Source organism: Kwoniella botswanensis, chromosome 2 (assembly GCF_036426115.1).
Source record: "Kwoniella botswanensis chromosome 2, complete sequence".
Classification (NCBI taxonomy): domain Eukaryota; kingdom Fungi; phylum Basidiomycota; class Tremellomycetes; order Tremellales; family Cryptococcaceae; genus Kwoniella; species Kwoniella botswanensis.
In genome coordinates this window covers 53,250-78,143 of record NC_088600.1, presented here as the reverse complement: position 1 = coordinate 78,143, position 24,894 = coordinate 53,250, and the positions used below count along the sequence as shown (strand labels likewise).

At 48.5% G+C, this 24,894-nt stretch overlaps 9 protein-coding genes across 9 annotated transcripts; 2 read left to right on the top strand and 7 right to left on the bottom strand.

The window, feature by feature from the left end:
- Positions 1 to 1,678: 1,678 nt before the first annotated feature.
- On the top strand, positions 1,679 to 3,767 carry L199_006910 (uncharacterized protein; the record flags this gene model as incomplete). Its single annotated transcript, XM_064892607.1, has 8 exons — positions 1,679 to 1,945; positions 2,007 to 2,087; positions 2,154 to 2,807; positions 2,869 to 2,993; positions 3,047 to 3,159; positions 3,218 to 3,315; positions 3,367 to 3,677; positions 3,740 to 3,767. 8 exons carry the CDS (start codon positions 1,679 to 1,681, stop codon positions 3,765 to 3,767), a joined length of 1,677 nt encoding a protein of 558 aa, XP_064748679.1.
- A 632-nt stretch (positions 3,768 to 4,399) lies between these two features.
- On the bottom strand, positions 4,400 to 6,417 carry L199_006909 (uncharacterized protein; the record flags this gene model as incomplete). The annotated part of the gene is made up of 12 exons (XM_064892606.1): positions 4,400 to 4,448; positions 4,510 to 4,737; positions 4,797 to 5,161; positions 5,213 to 5,243; positions 5,296 to 5,518; positions 5,573 to 5,641; positions 5,693 to 5,722; positions 5,772 to 5,838; positions 5,894 to 5,973; positions 6,024 to 6,069; positions 6,124 to 6,336; positions 6,415 to 6,417. 12 exons carry the CDS (start codon positions 6,415 to 6,417, stop codon positions 4,400 to 4,402), a joined length of 1,404 nt encoding a protein of 467 aa, XP_064748678.1.
- A 2,272-nt stretch (positions 6,418 to 8,689) lies between these two features.
- L199_006908 (uncharacterized protein) lies at positions 8,690 to 10,453 on the top strand (the record flags this gene model as incomplete). Its single annotated transcript, XM_064892605.1, has 4 exons — positions 8,690 to 8,860; positions 8,904 to 9,096; positions 9,434 to 9,871; positions 9,939 to 10,453. The coding sequence occupies 4 exons, from the start codon at positions 8,690 to 8,692 to the stop codon at positions 10,451 to 10,453; spliced, it is 1,317 nt and encodes a 438-aa protein (XP_064748677.1).
- Positions 10,454 to 11,008: 555 nt separating this feature from the next.
- L199_006907 (uncharacterized protein) lies at positions 11,009 to 11,614 on the bottom strand (the record flags this gene model as incomplete). The annotated part of the gene is made up of 4 exons (XM_064892604.1): positions 11,009 to 11,140; positions 11,219 to 11,297; positions 11,348 to 11,438; positions 11,491 to 11,614. 4 exons carry the CDS (start codon positions 11,612 to 11,614, stop codon positions 11,009 to 11,011), a joined length of 426 nt encoding a protein of 141 aa, XP_064748676.1.
- A 909-nt stretch (positions 11,615 to 12,523) lies between these two features.
- L199_006906 (uncharacterized protein) lies at positions 12,524 to 14,024 on the bottom strand (the record flags this gene model as incomplete). Its single annotated transcript, XM_064892603.1, has 5 exons — positions 12,524 to 12,668; positions 12,725 to 12,903; positions 12,962 to 13,162; positions 13,223 to 13,602; positions 13,649 to 14,024. 5 exons carry the CDS (start codon positions 14,022 to 14,024, stop codon positions 12,524 to 12,526), a joined length of 1,281 nt encoding a protein of 426 aa, XP_064748675.1.
- A 461-nt stretch (positions 14,025 to 14,485) lies between these two features.
- Positions 14,486 to 16,911, bottom strand: L199_006905 (uncharacterized protein; the record flags this gene model as incomplete). The annotated part of the gene is made up of 11 exons (XM_064892602.1): positions 14,486 to 14,670; positions 14,737 to 15,086; positions 15,138 to 15,271; positions 15,338 to 15,433; positions 15,489 to 15,604; positions 15,659 to 15,950; positions 16,007 to 16,158; positions 16,215 to 16,365; positions 16,413 to 16,516; positions 16,565 to 16,663; positions 16,725 to 16,911. 11 exons carry the CDS (start codon positions 16,909 to 16,911, stop codon positions 14,486 to 14,488), a joined length of 1,866 nt encoding a protein of 621 aa, XP_064748674.1.
- Positions 16,912 to 18,071: 1,160 nt separating this feature from the next.
- L199_006904 (uncharacterized protein) lies at positions 18,072 to 21,244 on the bottom strand (the record flags this gene model as incomplete). Its single annotated transcript, XM_064892601.1, has 15 exons — positions 18,072 to 18,086; positions 18,159 to 18,224; positions 18,276 to 18,791; positions 18,854 to 18,925; positions 18,982 to 19,125; positions 19,185 to 19,326; positions 19,385 to 19,453; positions 19,508 to 19,650; positions 19,714 to 19,759; positions 19,808 to 19,854; positions 19,910 to 19,982; positions 20,041 to 20,063; positions 20,132 to 20,399; positions 20,450 to 20,670; positions 20,732 to 21,244. The coding sequence occupies 15 exons, from the start codon at positions 21,242 to 21,244 to the stop codon at positions 18,072 to 18,074; spliced, it is 2,358 nt and encodes a 785-aa protein (XP_064748673.1).
- An 89-nt stretch (positions 21,245 to 21,333) lies between these two features.
- On the bottom strand, positions 21,334 to 21,664 carry L199_006903 (uncharacterized protein; the record flags this gene model as incomplete). Its single annotated transcript, XM_064892600.1, has 2 exons — positions 21,334 to 21,428; positions 21,499 to 21,664. 2 exons carry the CDS (start codon positions 21,662 to 21,664, stop codon positions 21,334 to 21,336), a joined length of 261 nt encoding a protein of 86 aa, XP_064748672.1.
- A 649-nt stretch (positions 21,665 to 22,313) lies between these two features.
- Positions 22,314 to 24,292, bottom strand: L199_006902 (uncharacterized protein; the record flags this gene model as incomplete). The annotated part of the gene is made up of 6 exons (XM_064892599.1): positions 22,314 to 22,523; positions 22,577 to 23,067; positions 23,123 to 23,403; positions 23,458 to 23,817; positions 23,869 to 24,047; positions 24,107 to 24,292. 6 exons carry the CDS (start codon positions 24,290 to 24,292, stop codon positions 22,314 to 22,316), a joined length of 1,707 nt encoding a protein of 568 aa, XP_064748671.1.
- Between the last annotated feature and the right edge of the window lie 602 nt (positions 24,293 to 24,894).

Genomic DNA, 24,894 nt, shown 5'->3' with positions numbered 1-24,894 from the left:
GAGGCAATCTGAGGTCCCCTCCCGCGTGACGGCCGACTCCCAGAGATGAGGTCAATGACACTTGAATCTGTGAGCAGGACACGGAATTTCCGGCTGGCAATCACGCTTGCAAGATCAATGCTGGCGCTCGTACACTTCTCAGGCGGTCGAGACACATCTTCTCTGTGAGGATGATCCAGAGTACAAATCAAGAGGAGGTCGATACTGGAACGTCGGGGCAGAAACGGTGGTTCAGTGCACAGGGTGTACTAAGACATCCCACTAGACACCTTGAATGCCAGCTGGACATGTGCGGGATACAAATACTCGGCTATATTCCACCACTTGAGCTTCATCTGCGCAGGCCCCCAAAGCGACCGAGTCTCTGGCACTAAGTTCCTCGCATTACTATAATCACACCAAGTCCTTCCTTTGCATCCAAATCAGTCACCAAACGTCTTTGGTGGCAACCAACAATACCTGCAGTCCTGCGATTTGCCACGTGAGCTGTAATGCATCTTTTCCATCAGATGACCTGGCAGGGCGTAGTATTGGAACCGACTGTTTGATTCCCCAGCGACACGATGGGCCAGAATACCGACTGACTTATTGCAATGAAACTCTGACTCACGAGATCTCTTTCCCGCGACTGAATCCTGCCTACCTCACATGATCGACTCAGTCGCATTTACGTTCCACTTACGATAAGCTCGTCGATCAGGATGGTCTGAAATTTGAGACTCTCCGACAGTGGACTCACCATGTTTCGTCATAGTCACTCTCGGGACATTTGGAAAGCTATACATGAACCGGACCGCTAACATATACTCTGCAATCGGTGTATTCGGCGCCGAATTGGTCACCCAAACTGTGCACCTCTCAACTAATCCCGTCACAGTTTGATGGTTATCCGGTTAAGGTCAGCTGGTATCGACCCGACAAAGAAAGATGAATGTTAGAAGTGTCGGGGGAATTGTATCTGGACAGACTGAAGAAGAGGCAAGGATGAGTCACGAGAGGACTGTTGGAGTGCCTACACGATCATCTTACCCTGATCGCGTTTCATTTTATTTCCTATTGAGGCAATCATGTGGCAAGTTAATCAGGCACTTCTTACCTGTATGCCAAGATCTGCCTTTCATGAAATGGCTTCCAGTGTCAAGTCGACAAATGCTCGGGTTTGATGCTGATTCGGTATGAGATTCTGCCGCAGAGTACGAAATGTGTTCATGTCTATCGCCCGGGGGATTTCTACCGTTTCCTTGTGAAGAACTGGTTTGTTCCATCTGGCGGCCCGCTTGATTGATTCTGCACGGTAGTGTGAATTGTGGGGTTTGAGGGAAACACCCAGAGGAATTCCGGAGTCCCCTCGCCGGATGGTTGGGGCCACCGGGCGCAGCACGCTCAGTTCGCTCGCTGCGGTTAATGAAAGACACAAACACTTGTCTGTGTCCCCTTCTGAACACGGGGATATTTGGACCGTGACCGGACCGCTCGATCAATCACTGGTTCATACGGTAATATGTTTTTTACGAGACGATCAGAGCGCGATCTAAAAGGGGCTTTGGTATCTGAGGGACAGAGATGCATATATAAGCAAACCCTTGCGACTAGTCAAGATCTTTTTTGTTTGTAGTCCTACACCAATTGCCATTGATTCCTTTGACAGGCGAATCAGCAGATTCAATCATTGTTCAATATGGCTACCGAGAAGCACTACTCTCCAACTCATCTCGAAGATGAGAAGATCGTCCAACAAGAGCATATTGAGGACACCAACACTCTCGACCCAGAGACTGGCCGCGCCAACAAGAGAGGAGCCAACACTCAGCTTGATGACGCTGCCAGGTTATTGGCCGAAGCTGGCGGACACGTAGAGTACACTCCAGAGGAGTCGAAGCGAGTTCTTCGATTGATCGATTTCTACGTCTGTCTACCCATGTGTTTGGTCTACTTCATCCAACAGGTGAGTACGGCACTCACCCGTCTTTTCGCAGTGGCAAGTACGCTGATGGTCTTGTGATCAGCTTGATAAATCATCCGTATCCTACTCTGCGGTTTTCGGTCTTCAGACGGAGGCGGGATTGGTTGGAACCCAGTACAGTTGGGTAAGTTGGTGATCAATGCATACTCTACAAGAGATCGGATGCTAATTTTATCGTTTTCTTGTCCAGCTCTCCAGTATTGTATACATCGCTCAACTTATCTGTCAACCTCTGTCCTCATACGCTTTAATCGTCTTCCCTGTCAAATACTGGGTCATGTTCAACATGATTTCTTGGAGTATCGTTACCATCGTCACCTGCGTTGGTAAAAACTTCACCGGTCTCTTGATCTGTCGACTTTTCCTTGGTATCTTCGAAGCTACTATTCTTCCATCATTTGTGTTGATCACTCAGATGTGGTGGCTCAGAAGGGAACAATCATACCGAACCATTGCCTATCAGATCGCCAACTCTTTCGCCGCTATCTTCGGACCTCTCTTGTCATACGCCATCGGGAAAGCTACTGAGAGCTCCAACGTCATCAAGCCATACCAAGGCATCTTCCTTTTCATGGGTTCTTTCAGTTTAGCTTTGGTTCCTCTCGTTTGGTATTTGATGCCCAACTCGCCCACTACCGCCAAGTTCCTTCGAAAAGGCAACGACAGACTCATCGCCATCGACCGATTGAAGGAGAACAACACTGGTACCAAGGCCTCCAAGTTCAAGTGGAGCCAAGTTTGGGAGACTTACAAGGACCCTAAGACTTACATGTGGGCTGGTATGTGGTTCTGTGCTGCTTGTCCTTCTGGTGGTATCGGTGCTTTCGGTGGTCTCATCACTAAGGTGAGTTGATACAATTCTCTTGATGTCCGGTTATAACATGCTAACCCGGAGATCTACCTAGGGTTTCGGTTTTGACACCTTTACCACTATTCTCATGCAGATCCCGACTGGTGCTATTGGTATCACTGCTCTTTTGCTCTCCATCTACATTACCAACCGAATCAAGATGAGATGGCCAGTCATTGCGTGAGTTACAATTTCCATCTCTCACACCTCAATCAGCTGACTTGTTATCTCAGTGTTATCGTCCTCTTCCCCATCGCTGGTGCTCTTTCTCTTACTCAAGTCAACCACAAGAAGACTGGTGGTCTCATGGCTTCTTACTACGTTGCCTACCTCTTCTCGGCCATCCGTGAGTCAACGACTGCCGACTGCCCTAACGTGCATATCTTGTGCTGACCAGATCACAGAACCATTGCTTATCTCGTGGTGTAATCTGAACGCTGCCGGTACCACTAAACGAGTTGTTACCACCGCTACTATGTTCGGTGCTCTAACCATTGGTAACGTGAGTACAATTTTTTTAATCAAAAGAACCATATTGAAAATGTTCATATAGGTTGTTGGCCCTCAAGTCTACCTCGCAAGAGAAGCTCCCTACTACCACACGGGTCTTTACGTTGATATCGCCTGTTGGTGTATCGAATTCATCCTTGTCGTCTCCATGGGCTTCTACCTCAAACGTCTCAACAAGAAACAGGAAGCCCGACGAGTCGCCATGGGTTTACCTGCCAACCTCAAGGATATTTCCATCATGTCAACCGCCGAGGCCGATGCCTACAAGATTGAATTGGAACAAATGATGGCTTCTGCGGGTGTTAACAGAGATTTACTCAATCAAAACTCTTTCGACGATATGACTGATTTCGAGTGAGTAGTTATCCAAGAACCATACAAAGAGCCTCTCACTGATAAGAGATGATGATTCACAGGAACCCCATGTTCATGTACGTCTTGTAAGAATACACATTTTGGAAGGAAGCCAAATAAGTAAGGTTAGATCATATGTTTCATGATTTTGGGGATGTAAGATATATCGCAGACACGCTTAATGAGAGGTACCAACCAATCGTCTGGACTCACATCTATAGTAGTAATTTAGTAATGTACATTTGATATGCAATCGGTGCTGTAGGTCTCAAGGGCTTTATTCTCGTCTTTCCAATACTCCATAAGGAAATCTACACCGAGAATTCCAGTACAAGGTAGATATCAGGTTTGAGTCGGAACAATATTCGAGTTGTACGAACTCAGTTGAAAAAAAGAACTGAATCATCGATGTTAGTTTTGATCGTTAATCCGAGCAATTGTATCTGGCTGGTGTGTGTTTTTTGGGAATTACTCATGTTGCCTGACACGGAAACGCGCCTATATTGTGCCGGCAAGAGCAAGGAACTATGATGCTTGCAATGAGAGGTGTTATCGGACACAGGGACTGCGATGCGAGAGGTTGCATGATCAAGCAGACTGGGTATATTAAAGATAAAATCTGACTATAATGGTTATGTAGATCAGGCAGTTGTTGAAACTCCCCTATAGAGACCGCCTCTGGTATGGACCTCATGGTCTTTGAATCTTTACAACGATGTCCCTTACAAGGCATTTGAAGCACAAGAGAAGGGCTTCTTAACAGAACCAGCGCTGTAACAAGATATCACATATGTCAGTGTTTGACCCGATTGAGGTATTCAGATATGCTCACTAATCAGTGACGATGGCATCGACACTGGTATACAGACCAGGACCAAGCATGAATAGACCAAGGACCAAGATGATGATATTAATTATACTCATGGTTGTCATCTTCCAGTTGGCCCATAATCTGTTTTTATTGAGATGATAGTACGCGACCGCCCAGAAGATGAAACCGAAGAAAGAGTCGAATGCAGCTGACATGATACCGAGGAAATCTCCCATACTTGGGATGATACTATGAAGGGGTAGAGCCATTGAGCGGGCAGTCGAGATGTAAGAGAATATTAGACTTACTTTCCAAGCACGAAGGCCACGGTCCAGATGAAGATGTCAATGGCGATCCATGTGCCCCATCCGACGAGACTGTGAGAGTGTGCGTGTCTTGTGTTTCCGAGGATTCGCTTGAAGATGAACTTGGCAGCGACGTTTCCGTAAATAGTACCGATGATGACAGTGGGAACGAGCACGAAAGCGAAAGCTGATTTCTTAGCCCAAGGCTCGGAGAGTGAACCGATGATTGGGGCAGTGGAATACTGGCCATTGTAGTAGTATCCCACAGCGGCAGTGACACTGAAGAGGATGAGTTGGAGAATAGTCAAACTGGCAAGAGCTTTGGGGAAGTCCTGAGGTCTCTTCATCTCGGCGATAAAGGATGGGTACTAAAGGGGAAGTCAGTGGGATGAAAAGGTTTGAATAGGTGAATAACTTACCAAAATCTGACCAATCCAGAGGAAGGTGATGCTGGGTACCGACGAAGTCAGTAAACGTTCCATCGGACTAGTAACCAACTCACTTTAAGACAGCATTCGTGCCAGCAACAAAACCAGGAGCTCCTGGCAAACCAATACTCGTCTTGACCTCGCCTAATTCAGGGTAGTTTCCGCCGTATCCGTACAATGGGTGATCTTCGATACCAGCGTATACCAGCGAGAGAATGATGGCGATAGCCATGGCGATGGCAGAGACGACGGACATGATGGAGACGTGATTGAGGGTTCTGGGGAGGGATACGATGACTGTGGAAGTGGCTCAGTGAGTGACTGTTCTTGTGACAGGATGCAACTACTCACCACCGATAATAGCAGTGACCGCCTGGAAAACAACGGTACAGACAGCACTGTCGCTGAGGGTGTTGAAGACTGGATAAGGGATCAGCTGATGGAGCAACGATCAGAGCGACGAGAACTCACTTTTGGCTCCGGTGAACACATGGAAACCAACTGTAAAAGGGTCAGCAATGGTCAAACTGTAGGCATGAGTACAACTCACTCAAGAAAATGTTGTTGAGAAGCAACATAAGACCAGTCAGCTCGAAAGCGATCCGGGGAACAGAGGGCTAACAAATAGGTCAGCATGAAGTATGTGCAGCTAATCACAGAAACACTACTTACAAAGAGGATAGCAGCGATGTCGCAGATGTCTCTAGCTTCAGGGTGTTTCATGCAAAATTGCCAGAGGATGTAACTAGTGTCTATGAAGGGGTGAGCGGTTGACGCAAGTGACTAATCGAGGGACACTTACACCAAGTGACGATACCCAATCCGAAGGTGATGAAGAAACCGCAGACCTGTCATCAAGTTCAGTGTCTGCAATCGACCACGGGGGGATACAAGTCACTCACCCAGCCTAGAACACTCCAACTCCATGCTAAAGCGAGAATGGCCAAACAAACATATTCACCAAACAAGAGGAGGGTAGCTTTCTGCCAACTGAGCGTTCTATACTTGATGTCATGATCCTGCTCTTCGATAGCGAGAGCGGTGAAAGCATCGATTTCCACTTTGTCATGATGAGTCTTTTGTGACTCGGGGTCATATACGGCTTGGTCGGCGAGCTTTTCGGAAGGCCGATATCAGCGGGGGCTGCGATCTTTCACGAATCTGAGTATTGATGGGAGAAAAATCATACTCACCATTTTGTATGCTGAATGTGGTACAAGGACCAGTTGCCTTGTGTCTGAAGGAGTGTGATATATATATGAGAGTGAAAGACCAGTCAACAGTGGAGCAGATGATATGGGTAAAAGATCGACAGCAGTTATGTATGATTTCGGAGATGGTTACGATCACTTTTCTTCTCTTTTAGGCCAAAGAGATTTGTTTTTAATCACACTTCCTTCCATCCATCCGTCCTTGCGCCTTTCCCTGTTTTCCCTGTACTGAACATGGTAGGAACCACTGTGATGCAAGGCGATCTACAAGGTATGTGCTGTATGCAGAAAAACCAAAAAAAAAGAGGTGCTGTACCCAAAAAAGACAAAAAGCGATGTCGTGATATGATGAAAAGTTGACAATTTGTTTGTTTCACTCTGCTCTTACGCCGTATTGCTATGACCGGTTTGTTTTGATAACGACACATCGAGAACAGGGTTATCCAAGTGGGTGATGGGTTTTTAATCTTGGCAGAGTGGGGAAGAGGCAAGAAATAGCCCAGGCGGATGTACGTCACACATCTCACCTGAACCCTGATTTCCGCATTGGTAAACTATGTACATGAAGAATATGTGCTGAGCTCGATCTCACGTCAACCGAGCTGGATCTATACATATGCATTGCGTTGCATGGCGTCAGACCAATTTTCTGGAATTCTTGATCAAACCTGCTCACATACTTATCATGCTTGCGTGATCGTTGGAGTTTTACAGATTTGCTCAGCATCAGTACGTATCCGCTCGGTGAACCGAGCTTTCAATGGTGAAATGGCATCAGATCGCATCGAAGTGGAATGAAGTCACCCACTTCGAAGCGAGTCGAATGCAAACGAGGTCCCGCGTCATTTGAATCGAAGGCTCATGTGAATCTGACTGTCATAATCCATCCCAGTTTGGATACAATGATGGTGTGAGGCGAAAATATTCAAAATGAAGTCTGGCTGGCGGGGAGAACACCAATACCAACACGGTAGAACTCTATGCTATGAATGTCGGTTTGCACGATAGGCAGCTTCTCGAGGCTGTTTCTGAGTATGCGCATAGGTACCATTGTGATATATACCGTACTTACTCACACATTTGATCAATTCCGCTGATGACAGAGGTGCGGTTTGTGTACCAGGTTAAGGTCGAGAATAAGAACACCCCCCGGGGAGAACAGTGTGACGGAGAGGTGTAAGGTTTTCTGGACTACCGGAACTAGCTCAGACAGCATGAGCATGCATACGAACGAGGGACAGCTTCTACATTAACAGCTCTTTCACTAATTCATGGGCTGTGGGCACGAGCACCAGCCCACCATCAGGGAGCGCACGAGATGATTTTTGTGACAGCCATGTGTAACTCACTGGAAATGTCTCGACCATTCTTACTTCGCCTCGTAGACATGAACACCGAGTAACTTCCTCACAAACCAGCTGTGTGGTGCTACCAAGATCGGTCCACCTCTCCAAAACGGCACGATATCGCGTTTCCCTGGAAGCCTGCTTTTCCTTCTCGCATTGACGGCTTTTGTCCATTCTCCAGTTTGAAACCGTTTTACATCTTCAGCTTCTACTAGACCTGTTTTCTGATTTGCTGCCATACACCAGAAGCTGACGACACGTCCAAGATCTATTGCGCGAGCTATCAAGCCTTGATTCCGCGCCTGTTGATCTGTGTAATACAACGATACTACTTGAGACAGGGAGTATGACCGTTGGTCGACTGTGACATTCTCCAACTGACTACGGATTGCACTTCTTCGCAGCTGAGGCACACGAACTGAACGCAAATAATGTGGAAATGGGTTGCAGATGATTTTCAGTCCGATGGCTATCGCAAAGGAGAGTGGGAAGTTGAGTCCTAGTCGTAGCAATTGTCTTAGGGCGGACAAGACGGTGACGGTGTTTGGTGAGCCAGCCTGGCCAAATTGCAGAAGGTGCCGTTGGTAGGCTGCAAGTGTTGCCATGGTGAGCTGCAATGAGAGGTAATGAACAAACAGACTTGAATGGGAGCACTCTTTCGATCGATCCTCAGCGTGAACGGAAAGGCAAGTCAGGCCATGTGGTGTATTGATCCGGTAAACATGTGCTTCCCTCCTTTCCGGTTCATCTAAATTCTGACCGATAAGGTGATCACGGTTAAATCCGATGGGTGAACTATCAAACAGTTGACCGCGAGGTCCTCGTCAACAAGCGGATATATAGATAGCGAGACGATTGTGCGATACCCATACATCATTCATCATTTAAGTCAATGAACTCAGGTTGCCACCATGGGCTCACAAGTTTCTACAGCAAGACCTGTTCCAGCCATCAACCCAGTTGTCATCACTGAGAAGGAGTCGTCGAACCCCGATGTCGCAAGCCCGATCTGCTCAACCAGTGCTGCATTCGACGCGTTGAGTGTCTCAGAGCTTGACAAGTGGTCAAAGGACTTCGAGAGTGTGAGTGATGAAAGTGTACACTGAGCTCATGGGTGTACTTCAGAATCCCACACTCGCCTTATCACGACTGGTATTGTCCAAAGCGGACCCAGTGCAATCTTTGTCTTCCCGCTCAGCACTCATCCACGACGCCAAGATCTTCAATCTAAGACTGAAGGGGGCTGGTCCCAATGGGGAGTATCCCGGCCCTCGTGTCAATCAAGCAAGTTCCGGGAGATGCTGGCTATTCGCGACAAGTGAGTTCCGCAGCACTGTACCTAGCTGATTACTTTAGCCAATGTCCTAAGATACAACGTGATCGAGCAGCTCCATTTGGGCGAATTCGAGCTATCGCAGAACTATCTCTTCTTTTACGACAAGCTAGAGAAGGCAAATTACTACCTTGAGTGAGTGCATGTGTTTTACACCATCTGCTTACATCCAGAAACACGCTCGAGCTCCTCGATGAGCCGCTTGATGGGCGACTCCTCTCACACCTCAACCAAGCACCCGTGAATGATGGTGGCCAGTGGGACATGGCGGTGAACCTTCTTGGTGAGTCTTGGTCTGAGTGACTGGTCTGACAGTGCCCAGAGAAATACGGTATCATCCCCAAATCTCTCTACCCTGAAGCTTTTTCATCCACTGCTTCGGGGCGACTCGACTCTCTCCTCACGTCGAAGCTCAGAGAATACTCGTTGCTGCTCCGCGCTGCTGCCAAGAAGACCAACAGCCTAGACGATCTCCGCAAACTCAAGGCTCGATACCTTTCCGAAATCTTTTCGACCCTCAGCATCGCCCTTGGATCTCCTCCGAAACCCGTTGAAAAGATCACCTGGGAATACTACGACCGCGACGATAAATTCCACTCTTGGACCGGTACACCTAAGGAGTTCTACTCGCAGTTCGGCAAGCGCAAAGGGATGGATCCGAAAGAGAGCTTCAGCGTCATCAACGACCCGAGGAATGAGTACGGCAAGCTGTACTCGGTAGAAAGGCTCGGCAACGTGTGGAAAGGGAATCCCGTGCGATGTGAGTGATATCCAAAGGAAGTGGTGCTGATGATCAGACGTGAACGCTCCGGTAACCGTTCTCGAAGACGCTGTAATCTGCGGTATCAGAGCCAACACGCCCCTTTTCTTCGGTTGCGATGTCGGGAAAGCTAGTAACACCTCGGAGGGCGTGATGGACTGCCAAGTATACGATCTTAAGGCTGCTTATGGATTTACACTTGGGATGAACAAAGCGCAAAGACTCGAGACTGGTGAAAGCTCGATGACCCATGCCATGGTGATCACCGCGGTCCACCTCGACGAATCAGGTAGACCATTGCGATACAAGGTCGAGAACAGCTGGTCCGAATCCGCGGGCGAGAAGGGCTGGTTTATGATGACGGCGGAGTGGTTCAAAGAATACGTTTTCCAGGTGGTCGTCCCGAAATCGATTGTCGATAAGAAATGGAGCGATGTGTTGAACAAAGAGCCGGTCATGTTGAAACCATGGGATCCGATGGTGAGTCTAGCGATCATGAGTGGCGCTGATGGGCTTATAGGGATCGCTCGCCTGATCGTTCGGCATCGGATGAGAATGGTACATGACGATTTGGATTTTTAGCTACATTTTTGCGATGGATGAAAGAATGTCGAATGGCGCAATTATCTGTCGTAAGCTTGACTATACTGACTGGCAGAGACCTTGATAAGCAGCTCAGCGCAGCCCGAGAGAGGTTACGCAGGCGTGTCGACACCTTTTAGCAGCTAAGAATGAGTATATGTGATCTCCACCATCGTTCGAGAACTTGCCACCTTCTAAGTCCGTTGACTCGTTGTGTGTGACGGCATTGATATAACCGATTGCTTAGCCTTGTGGACGATGGCGATGTCGTGAATGTGATCTTCGTAGTGAGTACCACAGGCATTAGGCATTTTGTCAGTTTAGGTTGTTTGAGATCTACGTGCTTTGCTAGCGCATCCTCTCCTGCATTGGAATACTTTGCGGATCGTTCACGCGTAGGGCAACATCCGTCAGGAGGGTGAGACTACAATCTATCACATAAATCTATACATGCCATGAGCCCAAAAAATTACTCTTCCTTATTATACTATCGAGACGCATCCCTTAGGGGTGAGATCCGCCCACTTTCATGTGAGAAGCTCGCCGAGCGTTGATTCAGTCTTTTTTAGGTTTATATTGCCTTGCTTGAATGATCCTTTCAGCGTTGGTCTTAGGCCGAGCCACGCTTCTACGTTTGAAATAGGTACTCGAATCCGGATTGGTCGCGCCACAACCACCTGAAGGAGCCTAGGAAAGAGAGGATGAAATCAGCTAAAACCGGTCGACTGGAATGCGAGAATGGCAACGATGCCTCTTATCACTCACCTGTGTCGGGCAATTTTCAGTCCCCCATTGTGAGAAAACCGAACCATCGTCATAATAGTTGCACGATATTTCTCCATAGCTGTCTCTTGCTCAGCTGCCTTTCCATTGCCGCGCAACAAGTAGACTTACTAGCACTGGTGATAATTGGTCTGCGAAAAGTAATCCGTATTATAGTACATAGCCTCTAAAGCATATCCGTCAACCGAGCTTGGACATTGACCTAAGCAATGGGAAGGTGTAAGCATGTGCCGTTGACATAAAGCTAGACCCACTGTAGCATGTCGTTGATCCTGAAGCGAACGCTCGGGGGGCAAGTTCTCCTGTTGTTTTGGTGGGCACCGCAAGGATCCCCGCCAAACAGACGAGCATGGTAGCACCGAATTGTGTTAGTCGCATGATGTGAAGCGAGGTGAAGGATAATATCTAGGGAGTCCGTTAGAATAAGATCAGACTCGAACAGATGATGCAAAGTGAGCTTTATTAACGAAAATTGGGCGAATACATATGTGTTCTAGCTTGATAAATACACCATTTGGACTCCATAAACATTCCGATGTTCACGGTTTTTAACGCAAGGTACACGCAAACTCACCCCTGGCATCAACTTGGCTGCGACGAGCGATTCCCGTACAATGCTTTGGGCTCTTGTCTGGCGCAACGGATGATCCACCTTATCGTCCCGTGTAAGCCAGACCCTGAGGTAACTCCTGGTCCCGAAGATCATGAGTTCAGGCACCCGTTGCTGATTGTTGATTGCAAATCGGGCAAACGCATCCACAGTCGAGTAATCGACATGTCGAATGGACTTTAGTGGGATATGGTCGTATTTGACAGAGATGGAAGATGATGTAAAGATGGTTCTACTCATAGGAACAGCTTCTCTTTTGAAATATCATGGAAAGATATGAGTCTTACATCAATGAGATATGTGGCGATATTCTATCATTCATGACGTGTAGCACTGAGGTTTGCTCATGCCTAGGGCAGTCTTGTCCCTGAAACGAATCCATCTTACATGCGGCGATCTACCGTGAGCATAAGACCGAGATGCTGTCATTAGTTCCTCAGTGGCCAGACCCCCACTTGCCCTGGAGCTCCTCATATTCGACAATTGAATTTCTGGTAGGCAATGAGCACCAATCAGATCTTCATCCGGAGGTCCCTGCCCGAAAGCGATTCAGAAGGGGAAAGGCTGAGACCCCGAATGGACAGACAACATCCATCTTGCAGCGATGTATCCTACATACACATTGACTCCACGAGGCCCTCCCGTAGGGAAGAACGCTGTTGTAGCCCGCCTCGCATTCAAGCCCCCATAGTCTTCGAAACTCCTACCAATCTGGCCAAATCTGCATTCAGAGCCGGATTTTGCAGATTTCCGCACAAAACCAGAACTCGATTGCCGGAGGCCAAGTGTAAACGCCCTTGTAGAGCGAGACTGTCGGCATAGCTGAGGACGGAGGTCATCTTGAGTCCCACCAACAGGATTATACGGCGCTGACCCACCTATGACAGATATCTGTTAAAAAGGTCTTCCACGACAACGTTGTATCCTCGCTGCTTCTCGTTTCGAACTCTCCATCTGCATGAGGATGATGAACCGCCCATTGATCAGGAAGTACATAGAGGTTCATGCCTGACAAGTACATGGACGCGGCGCAAGCTGCGCGATTGAAGCCAGCCCCCTATAATATCTCGGCAGTAAGCTCAATGTGACGTATATCTATATATGGCCTTACCCACAGCAAATCTTTCGTCACACCATACATCCGTGTCCTGGCGGAAGATGCCATAAATTTCGTAGAGGAACTCGTATTCGGTGACCGCGTATGGCTCATCTCGGCTAGCATTCATGAAGTGGGCGTAGTCTGTAGCGTGCGAAAGCACGGGATTGTCGGTTTCAAAAGCATCTAATGATAGCGTGTCATAGAGGTGTTTGAGATCCTGCGAAGAAGGGTCTCAACAACGGTCACAATAGCTCGCGATACGACATTTCCGACTCACCTGTTTGCTTTTGGGACAGAACTCTTCTCCCGGAGCATCAACCCATTCAAACGGTGGTATGACCAATGCAGCTCTTCCGTGCTCTAATTCCTTCAGCCACGCATCTCGAGCATTCGCCTGTCTGAACCGGCTGAACGCGCTCTGATAATCAGTACACGGCTCAAAATCTATATCCCACAACAGCACCCAGTCGGTGCTGGCGAACGTTCTAGCGACATTTCTCCAGGTGTTGTGTAAGAGAAGTCTATCAGCGGTAACAAGGTGTATGTCGACACGGCTAGACATGGAAGGGTTGGTCTGATACAGTGTGACAAGCTCGGCCAGTTGATTGGCCGCGATCAAATCGTCGCGAGGTAGGTAGAATGCGACGGATACTGGTCCTACAGTTGTGTCAGACTAATGTGAACACCTAAATCGAAGACTCACCACGAGCCGACGCGGCTAGGCCAACCAATCTATCCAATCTATCGTACGTTCCCCAAGTAATGAGTGTCACATCATCGTTGTTATATCTAGTCGACTTTGAGCGGAAGTAGGGCACAACTTGCACGTTGTAGGCAGCACGAGGGAAAGCTTTGCGCAAGAGATTCGCGATTAGCGGAGTGGTAGGTGCGAGCGTGAACAGCGCTGTCGTGTTGATGTGGACATGGGAGTCGAGGGTATATAGGAAATCCCTCAGATCGCAAGGGGGAAAATGGCTTGCATCAGAGGGTCCAGCTGATCTTGAAATGAACACGTTGAAGAGTAATATTATGGGAATTGCGATCACACATAGTTGCCAGTATTTCTTGCGAATCAGCATGGCGAGAGACTGTTGATGATGATCAACCGGGCTTGAGGAGAGGATTTGAGAGATCTGCTGAGTTTTGGCAGTGCTGCATGTGCGGACGTCGCTGATCGGGTTACGGTGTGCGGAAAACGGATGTATGGGGATAAAGTCAAGCAATGAGGAGTGAGATGAGAGAGGAAGTCTTTGCTGTGATCTTTGTTGGAGGAAGGTTAGAGACGGGGACTATTTCACACGTGGCAATTCTGAATGATTCGTACCAGACGAGACAGCAAGCAGTATAACAAATATCGCTGGGAAAATCCCCGCCGCTGGACATAACCATGAACTCCCAGATCTTCAAGGATAGTCGTGAATGGAAGAATTTGCATGCTCTATGTGGGGAACGGCGTGGTAGATACCAAGTTACTATTATAGGGTCTGAAAAGGAAAAGCGAAGTGGGACAGTGCGGATCTCCGCGAAAATCGTCAGCACCTCAGTCTCGTCTCTCCGCAAGCTCCTTCTCAATCTCTTGCTGATCTCTGAATTTGATGACTTTGTCCTCAACGGCGTTGTGTGTGTCGCCAAGATAATAGTTCTTAGCAAAAGCGGCGGCGATGATCGAGCAGAAAGACGTGATCAGGGCTGCAAGGAAGAGCGGTTTCATGGAATCCAGGTACGCTTAAATGGTGCTGTCAGCCTTATCGCTTATTGTCCTGGTGAATTCTAATGATAGTATCAGCTCACCTTGCTTGACCAGGTTCCGAGGCTCGGTCAGACGAGCAACATAGATACTGCCGAAGATCGACGCCCTTTCCGTCGCATTGTACATGGAGCCCAAGTACTTTTCAAGGTTATTGGGAACCTCTCTGTTCCAAACAGAAGCTGAGATTGCGAGGGAGATGGAACTGCCCACAGATGCCCAGAGATTGAGGACTGCAGTGGCGATCGCAAGATCTTGATGCGGTACGGAGCTCTGTATACCGAGATATGAAGCTATGATGGAGACCGAAGCGCCAATACCGATAAAGACTTGAGAGCATACCAGGACGGCATCGGTGGGTTTTGTCGCGGAAAGGTAGACCAGCCCAGAACCGCTTCAAAGGAGGTCAGAAGATTTTGATGGTATAGAACCGTTGAGCACTCACAGAGTACGAAGGCATAGACCAAAGATCTGGAACGCCTTGTATCGATGGGTATACCGCATCAGCAGACCAAACATGAAGGCAAAACCGCAAGTGCCGACGGTGACAGTGTTGTTGAAGAATTGGTAGTGTTTGTCCTTCAGACAGAGTCAGTTGATTGGGCTGTGTAACAGTGGTGATTGAGGCTACCGATTCTAACTCACAGGCCAGTCTACAATGACATAGACCCAAGATGGGAAATATCCGTCCGCTAGGTAACTCGAAAAGTAGTAGAAGAAATCGGCGAGCAGACAAGCGACCTGAGGTGACTCGATGAGCATTTGTACAACATGTGAAATCGAATGGGATATTTACAAAAGTTCTGTTGAAAACACGACGAGGCATGAATGGGTATTCGGCATAGAACCCATCCCAGACAGCCCAGCAAATGAACAGGATACCACCGATTACGAGCATGGCGATGAGAGAGGCTAAAGGGAGGTTTCATTCAGCACGCGCCTCCTACTTGGGAAAGCGATGCCTACGATTCTTGTATCCCCCTTCCGCTGTCGTGCTGAGGGTCATCGGAGTCAGGATGAGGGCAAACGCAAAGCTCATCAGGAAGAATCCCAAAACGTTGAGTCGGTTGCAGTAGTACAAGATTATTTGTAGCGTCGATTTCCCTTGGAGTTCGTCACTTCGGGCCAGCCACTCGGGTCGAGTTGGAGAAGCACCAAGCGCCGCAGTGCCGAGCTTCTTCGCTCGATGATCACCAATCAAAAGGACGATCAAAGCCGGCGAGACACACACTGGGAGAAGGATACAGAACATTCCGTACTGTCACTGGGATGTCAGTATCGTAATCTAAACGTCGTTTACCTTGAGGAACCCACACCCCATCGCCAACCGTTGGCACTGTAACCATTGATGTCCTCCACGATATATCCCGAGACGAAGGCATTCAAGACATAGGGCAAGTTGACAGCGCCATCAACGAAGGCCCGCCATTGAAGGGAAGTGATATCCGCAATGAGTAGACTGTTGACTGCGTCAAGGTGAGCCGCAGCCATCATATGAGAAGGATAAAGATCATGAACGTACGAAAAGTGATACCCGTGTTTCCCAGAGTGTACACTACTTGGCCAGCAACCACCGTTGAGACATTCTGGGCACCGGCACACATCGCGTAGCCGACGGCGTAAAGCGTCACAGCCAGAGTCAGGGTGTGCGGTCGGGACCACATATCGGCCAGCTAGACTTGGATCAGCCATCGTTCGTATCAAGGAAACACATACTTACCTTGGCGATAATCGGAGGGGCCACTCCTCCTATTATTGAATTAACAACGCCGATGGTTCCGATGATGGTGTGTTCGCCAAAAGCGGAGGTGGCGAAAGCGGCGTCTGTGGGAGGATCAGCGGCAGCCCAAGGTAGCGAGTGCATACACTCACAATAAGCAGTGGTAAGTCGACTGAGGGAGTAGACATATGCGATCAAACCGATAGAAGCCCACAGGGAGTATAATCCCCATCCTTTACCAAAGACCAGGTCTGTACATTCAGTTCGTCGTGTCAGTGCGCAACATACTCTCCGATAGCGAAGACCACTTACACAACCCCTCGATACGAGTGACTCCTGCATCCTGCTTGGTACCGTCCCCTGGTGCAAAATGGGGTCTAGGTTCCTCTGGATTGGATTTGACTTCTAAGCCTTGTTCTTGATCGTGTTCTTGCTCAGCATGGTGAGATGAATGTAAAGTCAAAGTGTTCAAGCTCGTTTCGACTGGTAGTGGTGCCATGATGGATGTATAGCTACTTGAAAGCTACTATGGATGCATCCGCCTTGTAACTACACTTGTGTGCCATTGGGTTTTATATCTTCCAAAATTTGGCTAAGTTTCGCTTTCCCGACATACTCTATCCGAACAATTTTCGTTGTATCAAGCTCGGCCGTAAATATTTAATCAGATAAACCAAAAGGAGTACTCGAGTATAGTTCCATATGCACAGTCACCAGTAGATAATGAAAGGAGTCTTCCGACGCCAAGGCCGTTCGTTCCTTGGAGCAAGCTATCATATGGGAAAACTTGCTCGGACCAACACGTGAAATGAGGGAAATGGGCTTGATGTCAGGTTTGTCACTAATGGTCGCGTGTGGCTCAGTCGGGGCCGATCCAGGGTATGCGCAGTGAGATCGTCCCCGCTCATGGCGGCTAGATGATCGCTTTCGACCAGTCTCCAGTCTTCTTGCAGTATGTCGGCCGATGCAAGTGATGTCGCTTCTATATCAAGAGCACTCGTGGACCCACTTAAAATCTACGAGTACCATGGTTGAATCGCGGCCACCCTTTATGGCTGAATCTTCGAAAGATGCATCATACCTACACACCAAAGACCTGCCAAGACTTCTTCATTGCTGTAACCTAAGGGACCGAAATATCCGGAACATGAGAACCCAGATTGACCGTCTATCAGCTGCTAAGCTTATTTGGTTCAGAGTGCAGGCTCCGTATCCCTTATCTCGTCAGATGCAGGCATATGCGCTGCATTGTCGTCCATTTTCAATGATTCCGGCTGTCAGGAGAAGGGAAAGGTACTTGATTATTCCAGATGGTGGACTGAAGTTGCTGCCGGAATCAAATATGACTAAAGATGCTCCCAGTGAAGGGTTATTCACAAATCCTCATTTATGCAGTATTCGTATACACATACTCACCAACCATCCGGGTACAATTTTTGGAATGTAGGAAGTGTAACTCCGATTTCCGAGGAGAACAAGTGAAGACGTATACAAGATGACAGATAGGGTATTGCCGTGGCTGAAGTCGCCGCTAATCACTGAAGTATGACAGAAGTCGAACGACTGTACTATATTTTAGCCGCAGGAATCAGCATTGCGGATAGGCCCCACTGTCTTTTTTCTCAATCCCCCGCTAATTCCTCTGTGCAGTTCCATCACTCAGGGGAGGGTGTACTAACAGAGTCAGCGCCATCCCATGACTGGATCAGCACTTATGTCTTGTTCAGTCCAGATCCGATCACTCACCATAGACGAAGCAACAAAATCATTCATATCTTGGGATGACATCATGGGATCCCAAAACTGATGTAGCTGTCTTGACATAAGCTTCGATCGTCTGTGTGCCTCACCAATCAGACTTACCAGCTGGTCGATGCTATTCGTCTGAAACGAAGGAGAATCTGAGCTTGATGTAGTCAAAGGTCCAAGCTCAGGCAAGTCCGATGCGATATGCTGCTGGATCGCTTCCGGAATCGACTTGATAATGCCTTCAATATCTTTGTTAGGGGTGTGACCAGATGCGGCTGGTGACCTGGTGGAAATGGACGTGGCCTTCTGGTTTCCTCGGGCCGCTCGTTCAATGAATCTAGTACGCCATCCCAGCAAACCAGCATCGGTTTCAGTGTCACTGTCGGGTTCTGGAAGCTCTTGTGACTGTTGCTGAGTCTGAGACTGTTCCATACGATATGCAGCTCGTTGACGTAAACGCAGCAGCCATCGAAGATTTTGTATTGTACGTGGAGCGGCTTGACTATGCGACACTTCCGTATAAATGCCAATGACTTGTTCCATCGCTCCTAATGCGATCGGTACGAGCTCGTTCCGTGGACTCATGAGAATGAGGGTACCGAGGCATACAGCCGAATTGAATGCGTGGTACTATGATCAGATAGTGGTAGTGTCAGCGACGTGCAGCAAGAGACATGTCCATTCCAACATACCCAACACCACCAATGCCTAGCTGTAACGCTCGGATGCAGCGCATACAACCCGCAGACGATCTGAATGATCACCTGTCACAGAGAGAAATGTTAGCACGTACTTCTGCAGACCGTCATTGCGGACGCACATTACTTCGCTCCACCACAGATAGGTAAGCCTGTCCGTACGGTGTTCGAAGTGGATCTCCAGGACATTCAATCAATGCTCGCATAAAGTATGGCCGGTATAGGTTGACGATAGTTTCCGAGACTATCATTGACAAGGAGAATTGCTAGATACAGGTCATCAGACACGATATCGCAAGGCCGATCCATGGCATTGAGAACTCACTTCGAATGTCCGCCTCAGATCTCTTTTATTCACTTCTGGACTTTCAGCTTCTGCGGAGCTCGCATCCGGATACAATGAGGGTAGGGCAACAAGAGCCGTTCGGCACCGCAGATGGAAGGGTATGGAGCTCTCGAAAGCTCGGCTAGGAAGACCAGATGAGTGATAGGGAACATCAAGAAATGGTCGCGGTTGCAACGTACAGCTTGTCATATAATCCGACTACGGTGTGATACGAGCATCCGTCTGTGTTCAAGACAGCTTGAAGCACCCTGTGGAGTCATAAGCGCTCACAAACGGCCCATGATCGGTTGATTCCCACTTACGACTTTGCGATCAGCGCCAGTTCGAACTTTTTGGTGTGATATGTTGTCTGCAAGGCACTAACTCCAATAGAAGGTTTTTCAGAAGGAAATTTTGTGTCGATAAACTCGGCTGGAATGGTATACGGTCTGGAGAAACAATTGGCCTGTACAAGCATGAGCCGAGACGAGCATCTTTGCCATAGTAGTCAGAGCAGGCTGCTACATACCTGAAAGATTTCCGCCGAATGGCTTTCCCAAAATATGCGCCTATGACTATGTTTGAGCAAGCTTCATGGTACAAAGCGAATAATAACGACTCACCGCCTCTCCTCGACGATCTCCAAAGGTAAATTCCATTTCTCGCCATCCTGATGCAGTCCCATCTGTTTACGATCAGCCTCAGCAGGATAGATGCAAACTAACAGCTTGAATGATTCGCATAGCCAATCCCCAAAGTGTCCAAGCAGAGTCTCCGTTCCGTCCTTTATCGGTTTCCCTAGTCATGCCTGGTCAGTTAAAGCTGGATAGAGGAGTAATGATGCGCTTGATCTCACAGGTGATAATGAGCCATGATGATCTGTTTCATTCAGGTCATCAGCTGCTAGTTCAATAGTACGGGGGATCCAGAGATTCAGCAATACTCGCGACCGTCTGCACACCAGCAACTGTGTTGTTGGTCATGAAGTTTCCTTTGGTCAAACAGTCCTCCGAGCAAAGCATATATTCCGCAGCCGAGGCATCATCTGGTCGCAATTCTAGATTGTGCAAGGCACCCATCGCGAGTACAATGAAAAGTAAACCTAGCTCCTGGTATTGGATCTTAGTATGACGAAATTCTTGATTCGGCCCCGTTATATACCTGTAGACATTCTCAACAACTCTTTTCGTGCTAACTCGAGAGACAATCTCGTAGCTAAGCAAACAAGTTAAGCGATATTTGCGAATGCACTCGTCGTTACTCACGACCAGCCAAAGTATCGGTAATAACAGTCTATCAACGCTTCAGCCTCTTCATAGGACGGCAACGCAGATGCGAGGGAGTGGAACGTTATAGCAGGGTGCGCACCAAGATGGCCAGCGAAGGGAATACCAAGATGGGGACGAAGTGGAGCAGTTGTAGCAGGCTGAGAAGGAGATGCGGCGCGGGAGTAGCCTGGTGTTTCATTGGCTTCAAGCACTTCAGCCTGGTGACAGTGCCTTAAGCGTCTCAGCTCATCCCATTGCCCACCGCTATCGGTCACTCACATCCTTGAGCCATTCACTAGCGGCCGAGGGGCCTAAATATTTTGAGCTTCCGGTGTGCGATATTACCAGTGTGCCATGACTGGGTTCGGCGGTCGGTGATGGATTGGTCTCTTCGAATCTTGTATCTTGTTTGCCTGCTGCTGACGTAGAGGGCTGTGCGAGTGATGTTGTAGGCTGCATCCAATCTTCCAGAGGATCGTGCACGGGTATATCGGAAGGATAATTTAGCGTCGGCTCCTGAAGTGAGTTGACTGCAGGCAGAGTGGATGTGATTGGGGGGTGATCATTGATGAGAGGGTTCACAAAGGACAGAGCCGGAGCAGGAGTAACACCGTATGATGGCGTGATGGAATTTCGCTGTTCATTACTTGTGATGCGGGGTGGAGTCGGTGGTGCAGCAGGTGTACTGACTCTGCGATCTGACGAGTCTGAACGATTGATGGAGTCTAACTTTGCCTTCTTCTTCTCGCTGCCCTCTGAGTCAGGCCGATGTTCTGACACTTCAATACCCATTTGGACTTTCACTTACATTCTGGGGCCCTCCCTCGCACCATCCGGACATAGCTTTTGACACGTTCGCTTCACACAATTATTGCAAGGAACTATAGTTGGGCAACCGTGAGCTGCATTCCTCGATATTCCGTCACATAGCGTGACTTGCCTGTCCTGTCGCATTTGAGCTTCAACCTTCGACATTCTATGATACTGTGAGTTAGCCGAAATTCATTCACTGCGATCAGTGCGATCCAAGGGACATGACGGCATACCTGCACAATTCAAATGGGACCTCCGCTTCCTTTTCTTAACCGGGGGCTGGTTCGAAGTGTCTTTAGCTGGATCTGGCTCAGGCGGAGGTGACATGAAGGGAACAATGAGCACTGAGGGACAAGACTTTGCCGTACGGAGGGAGATAAGAGCTGGACGAGATTTCATATGTCTTCCTAAGGATCTACATATGACGATGTGAACACGCCCAGGTGGTCATTTCAACACATGAAATCTTCCGAGATGGGTCAAAAGGCAGTATATCCGCTTCCGCTTCCAAGGTCGGCTACGACAATTACCGCCGGCGTTTGCTTGTTGTGGTGGCGGGATCTCATGTCATCTCTAGGTGGCATCGAGGATTTCTTGGGCTTGCCATCGATAGCATGAATACGGCGTTCTCTCTGCTCTAAACACTTGCAAGAGAGCTAGTCGCCTTTCTCCTCGTAGTCCGGCATGAGCATTCCGATCCAAAGAGCTGCACATATATTGGAAGATCTCTGAAAGGATCGGGCGTAGCTAGAAAGGTCCCATCATTTACAATTTGCCTGATCCCTCTGGTAGCCCTGAACTGGATTCACAAATCAAAGGGTGTCGCGTCATGTCATTCTGGAACTCCTGCATCTTGTACATGCAGCGTCATTCAGCACGGTTATAGATACTTAGCGATATACATTTGCATAAACAACTATAAGACTTCTTTCGCTATCTCGCCTGTGAAGCTGCCAATCAACCTCTCCTCCGTATTGAACATGATCCAGCCCGCGTAATCTCATCCTTTTGACCTTTTTTCTTCACTTGTTCAGCTGCTTTCTGTTATTTACACCTTCCCCAATTGATCGTCTGAAGCGGTAGCAGAACCTTGGGCTCCCATGGGAGCATCCATACGTGCCTGTTGTCGGAGCTTGTGTTCTCGTCGGATCTCCCTAGATTTAGCCACGCCAAAGCCGTAGTTATAGATGATCTGGATTTCCTCAAGAGAAAGACCGGAAGGTTCGGGGTAGCAGAAGTAAATGAATATGAGACCAGCCTGAACAAGGACGGCTCAGCGACGTCCGTTATCATACCCGTTTGTGAACTCACCAGACAGATACCAGCATACAGAGCAAAAGTAGGCGTAGGACCAATCGCGTTCATCAGAGTTAAGAAAGTTGCAGAGATGAGGATGTTGGCGGCCCAGACACCTCCAGCTAAGACAGAAGATCCGATACCTCGCATTTCAAGAGGGAACACCTCTCCTACCGTCCATGTGATGTTTCCTGATCCGGTGGCGTAGAAAGCGATGAAGACCACCATCATCCCCAGCATCATGTTTGACCATTGTTTGGGATATTCGGTACCTTCGACAAGTCGATGTCCAGTCTCACCAGTCATTTTCCAGAAGGCCACGGAAGCAAGAGCGAGACCGGCTATCATCCCAGGGTATGTTGATAATAGAATTCTTCGTTTACCGACGCGGTCGAGGAGGAACATCGCGACAAAGGTGAAAAACCAATTGGTACCGGACACAATCAGGCCGACTGCGGTAGGATTATCGAATCCTGCCATGCTGAAGATGGTGGCAGCGTAGTACACTGAGTATCTCATGATCAGCGGCAGTCACGAAATAGGGACAGACAGTTCACTTACTCAAAGAGTTGAAACCACACAATTGCTGGAAGATACCGATACCCAATGCAGTGATCGCTGGCTTTCGGTACTTGCCTTCGGTCAGGAGAAGTCTCAAACGTGCTTTGATGTTGTACTGGTTGGTGAAACTAGCCGAGATGCCTACTACTTCTTCCAGGGCCGCGAATTTGACTGCGATATAGTCTTCAGACATGCCTCTGTAGCTTCGCTGAATCGTAGCGAGGGCGGCTTCCCTGTTGCCTCTTAGAAGATCAAATCGAGGGGATTCGGGCATGAAGTGGCTGAATGGAGATATGTCATTAGCAAAGGTTCAAGATGAGCTGGCTACCACTTACATGGCGACGGCTTGAACAAGAGCTGGAGCGATACCGATACCGAATTGGACTCTCCAGCCGTTGTGACCAGTAAGAGGGATACCAATGCAGTAGGATACAAATTGACCGCCGGTGATTGCGAGTGACTGAATCGTGACCAAAGCACCTCTGAACCGAGTCGGAGCGACCTCCGCGATGTAAAGAGGAGCGATAGCGGCGGCAGTACCTACTCCCAGACCCAGAACGGCTCTTCCTACAATCATTTGCGGTACTGAATACGAGGCGCAGATGATGATGGCACCAATGGTGAACCATACGTCGCCGACAGCAAGGACCCATTTTCGCCCGATCTTATCCGCCATGGATCCGGACGAAAGAGCACTTAACAAGGATATCAGCAGTGCTTGTGCCACCCTTGCCGCAAACACTTACCCAACCAATGCACCACAGGAAGTGGCGGTAGAAATCCATTCTTTCTCTTGATCTGCGAGTATATGGCCGAAATCGTCTTTGATGGATACCAGAGCAGCTGAAATGACTCCAGTGTCATAACCGAAACAGAAGCCAGACACAGCGGCGACAAAAGAGAGCATAAGCACGAAGGAGGTTAACTACAAGTGTAGGGCTCAGCCACACCATTTCGCGTAAGAGAGGGTACATCCCTGCCTACCTTTTCACCTCTTTCACCGACCATCAAGGTATCATCGTGAAGCGCGGCTGGATCGATACGGTTAATAGGACCGGTGTGCTCGACATGAGAGATAGTGGCCTTTTCAAGCTGACTAGCTGCTCGAGATTGCATGGCTGGCCTCGCAGGGGCCAGAGTTTCGATACCATAGTTCTTTTCGTCGGACATGGTGTTGGAGAGGTTTGATTCGAATCAGCTGGGTTTGATTTGACTCTGAATGAGACAGAACAGAATCTGTGGTATATATATACTCGACAGAAATATAAGAAGGAACAGAATCACATGATCCTTGTTGGGAGCTTTGCGGGTAATCACGGTTCTTACCCTCCTACGTCTCAAACCCCGCGTTGATTGTTAAGGGGACCCAGGAGGGGCCTTGTGCTCGATCTGGGCGACAGGACAATTGCAAAAAATACGCCTGATCTTGAAACGGATTTGTGCCTTGAAACTGCACAGTCCGACACATGACGTACGTGGTTTGAGACGGAGAAAAAACAATACAACCGTACTGAATTGGTGTTCTTTGACATGCTTGGAGGCCGTAGCACGACACTTCAGTGCCCAGACTTCCACTGATGAGTCAATAACTGCTAGCCCGTGAGATGCCATGATTGAGAATCCCGGGCAAGACTTGTCAGACCGCATTAAGCCGTTGATATCCATAGGGCAAGGCGTACGCTTCGACGGAAAGACGTTGTAGGTGAAGGTGATTATGAAGCATGAACACACGTATTTGGGCTCGCATACAATGACTTGTTTCTGGTACACAG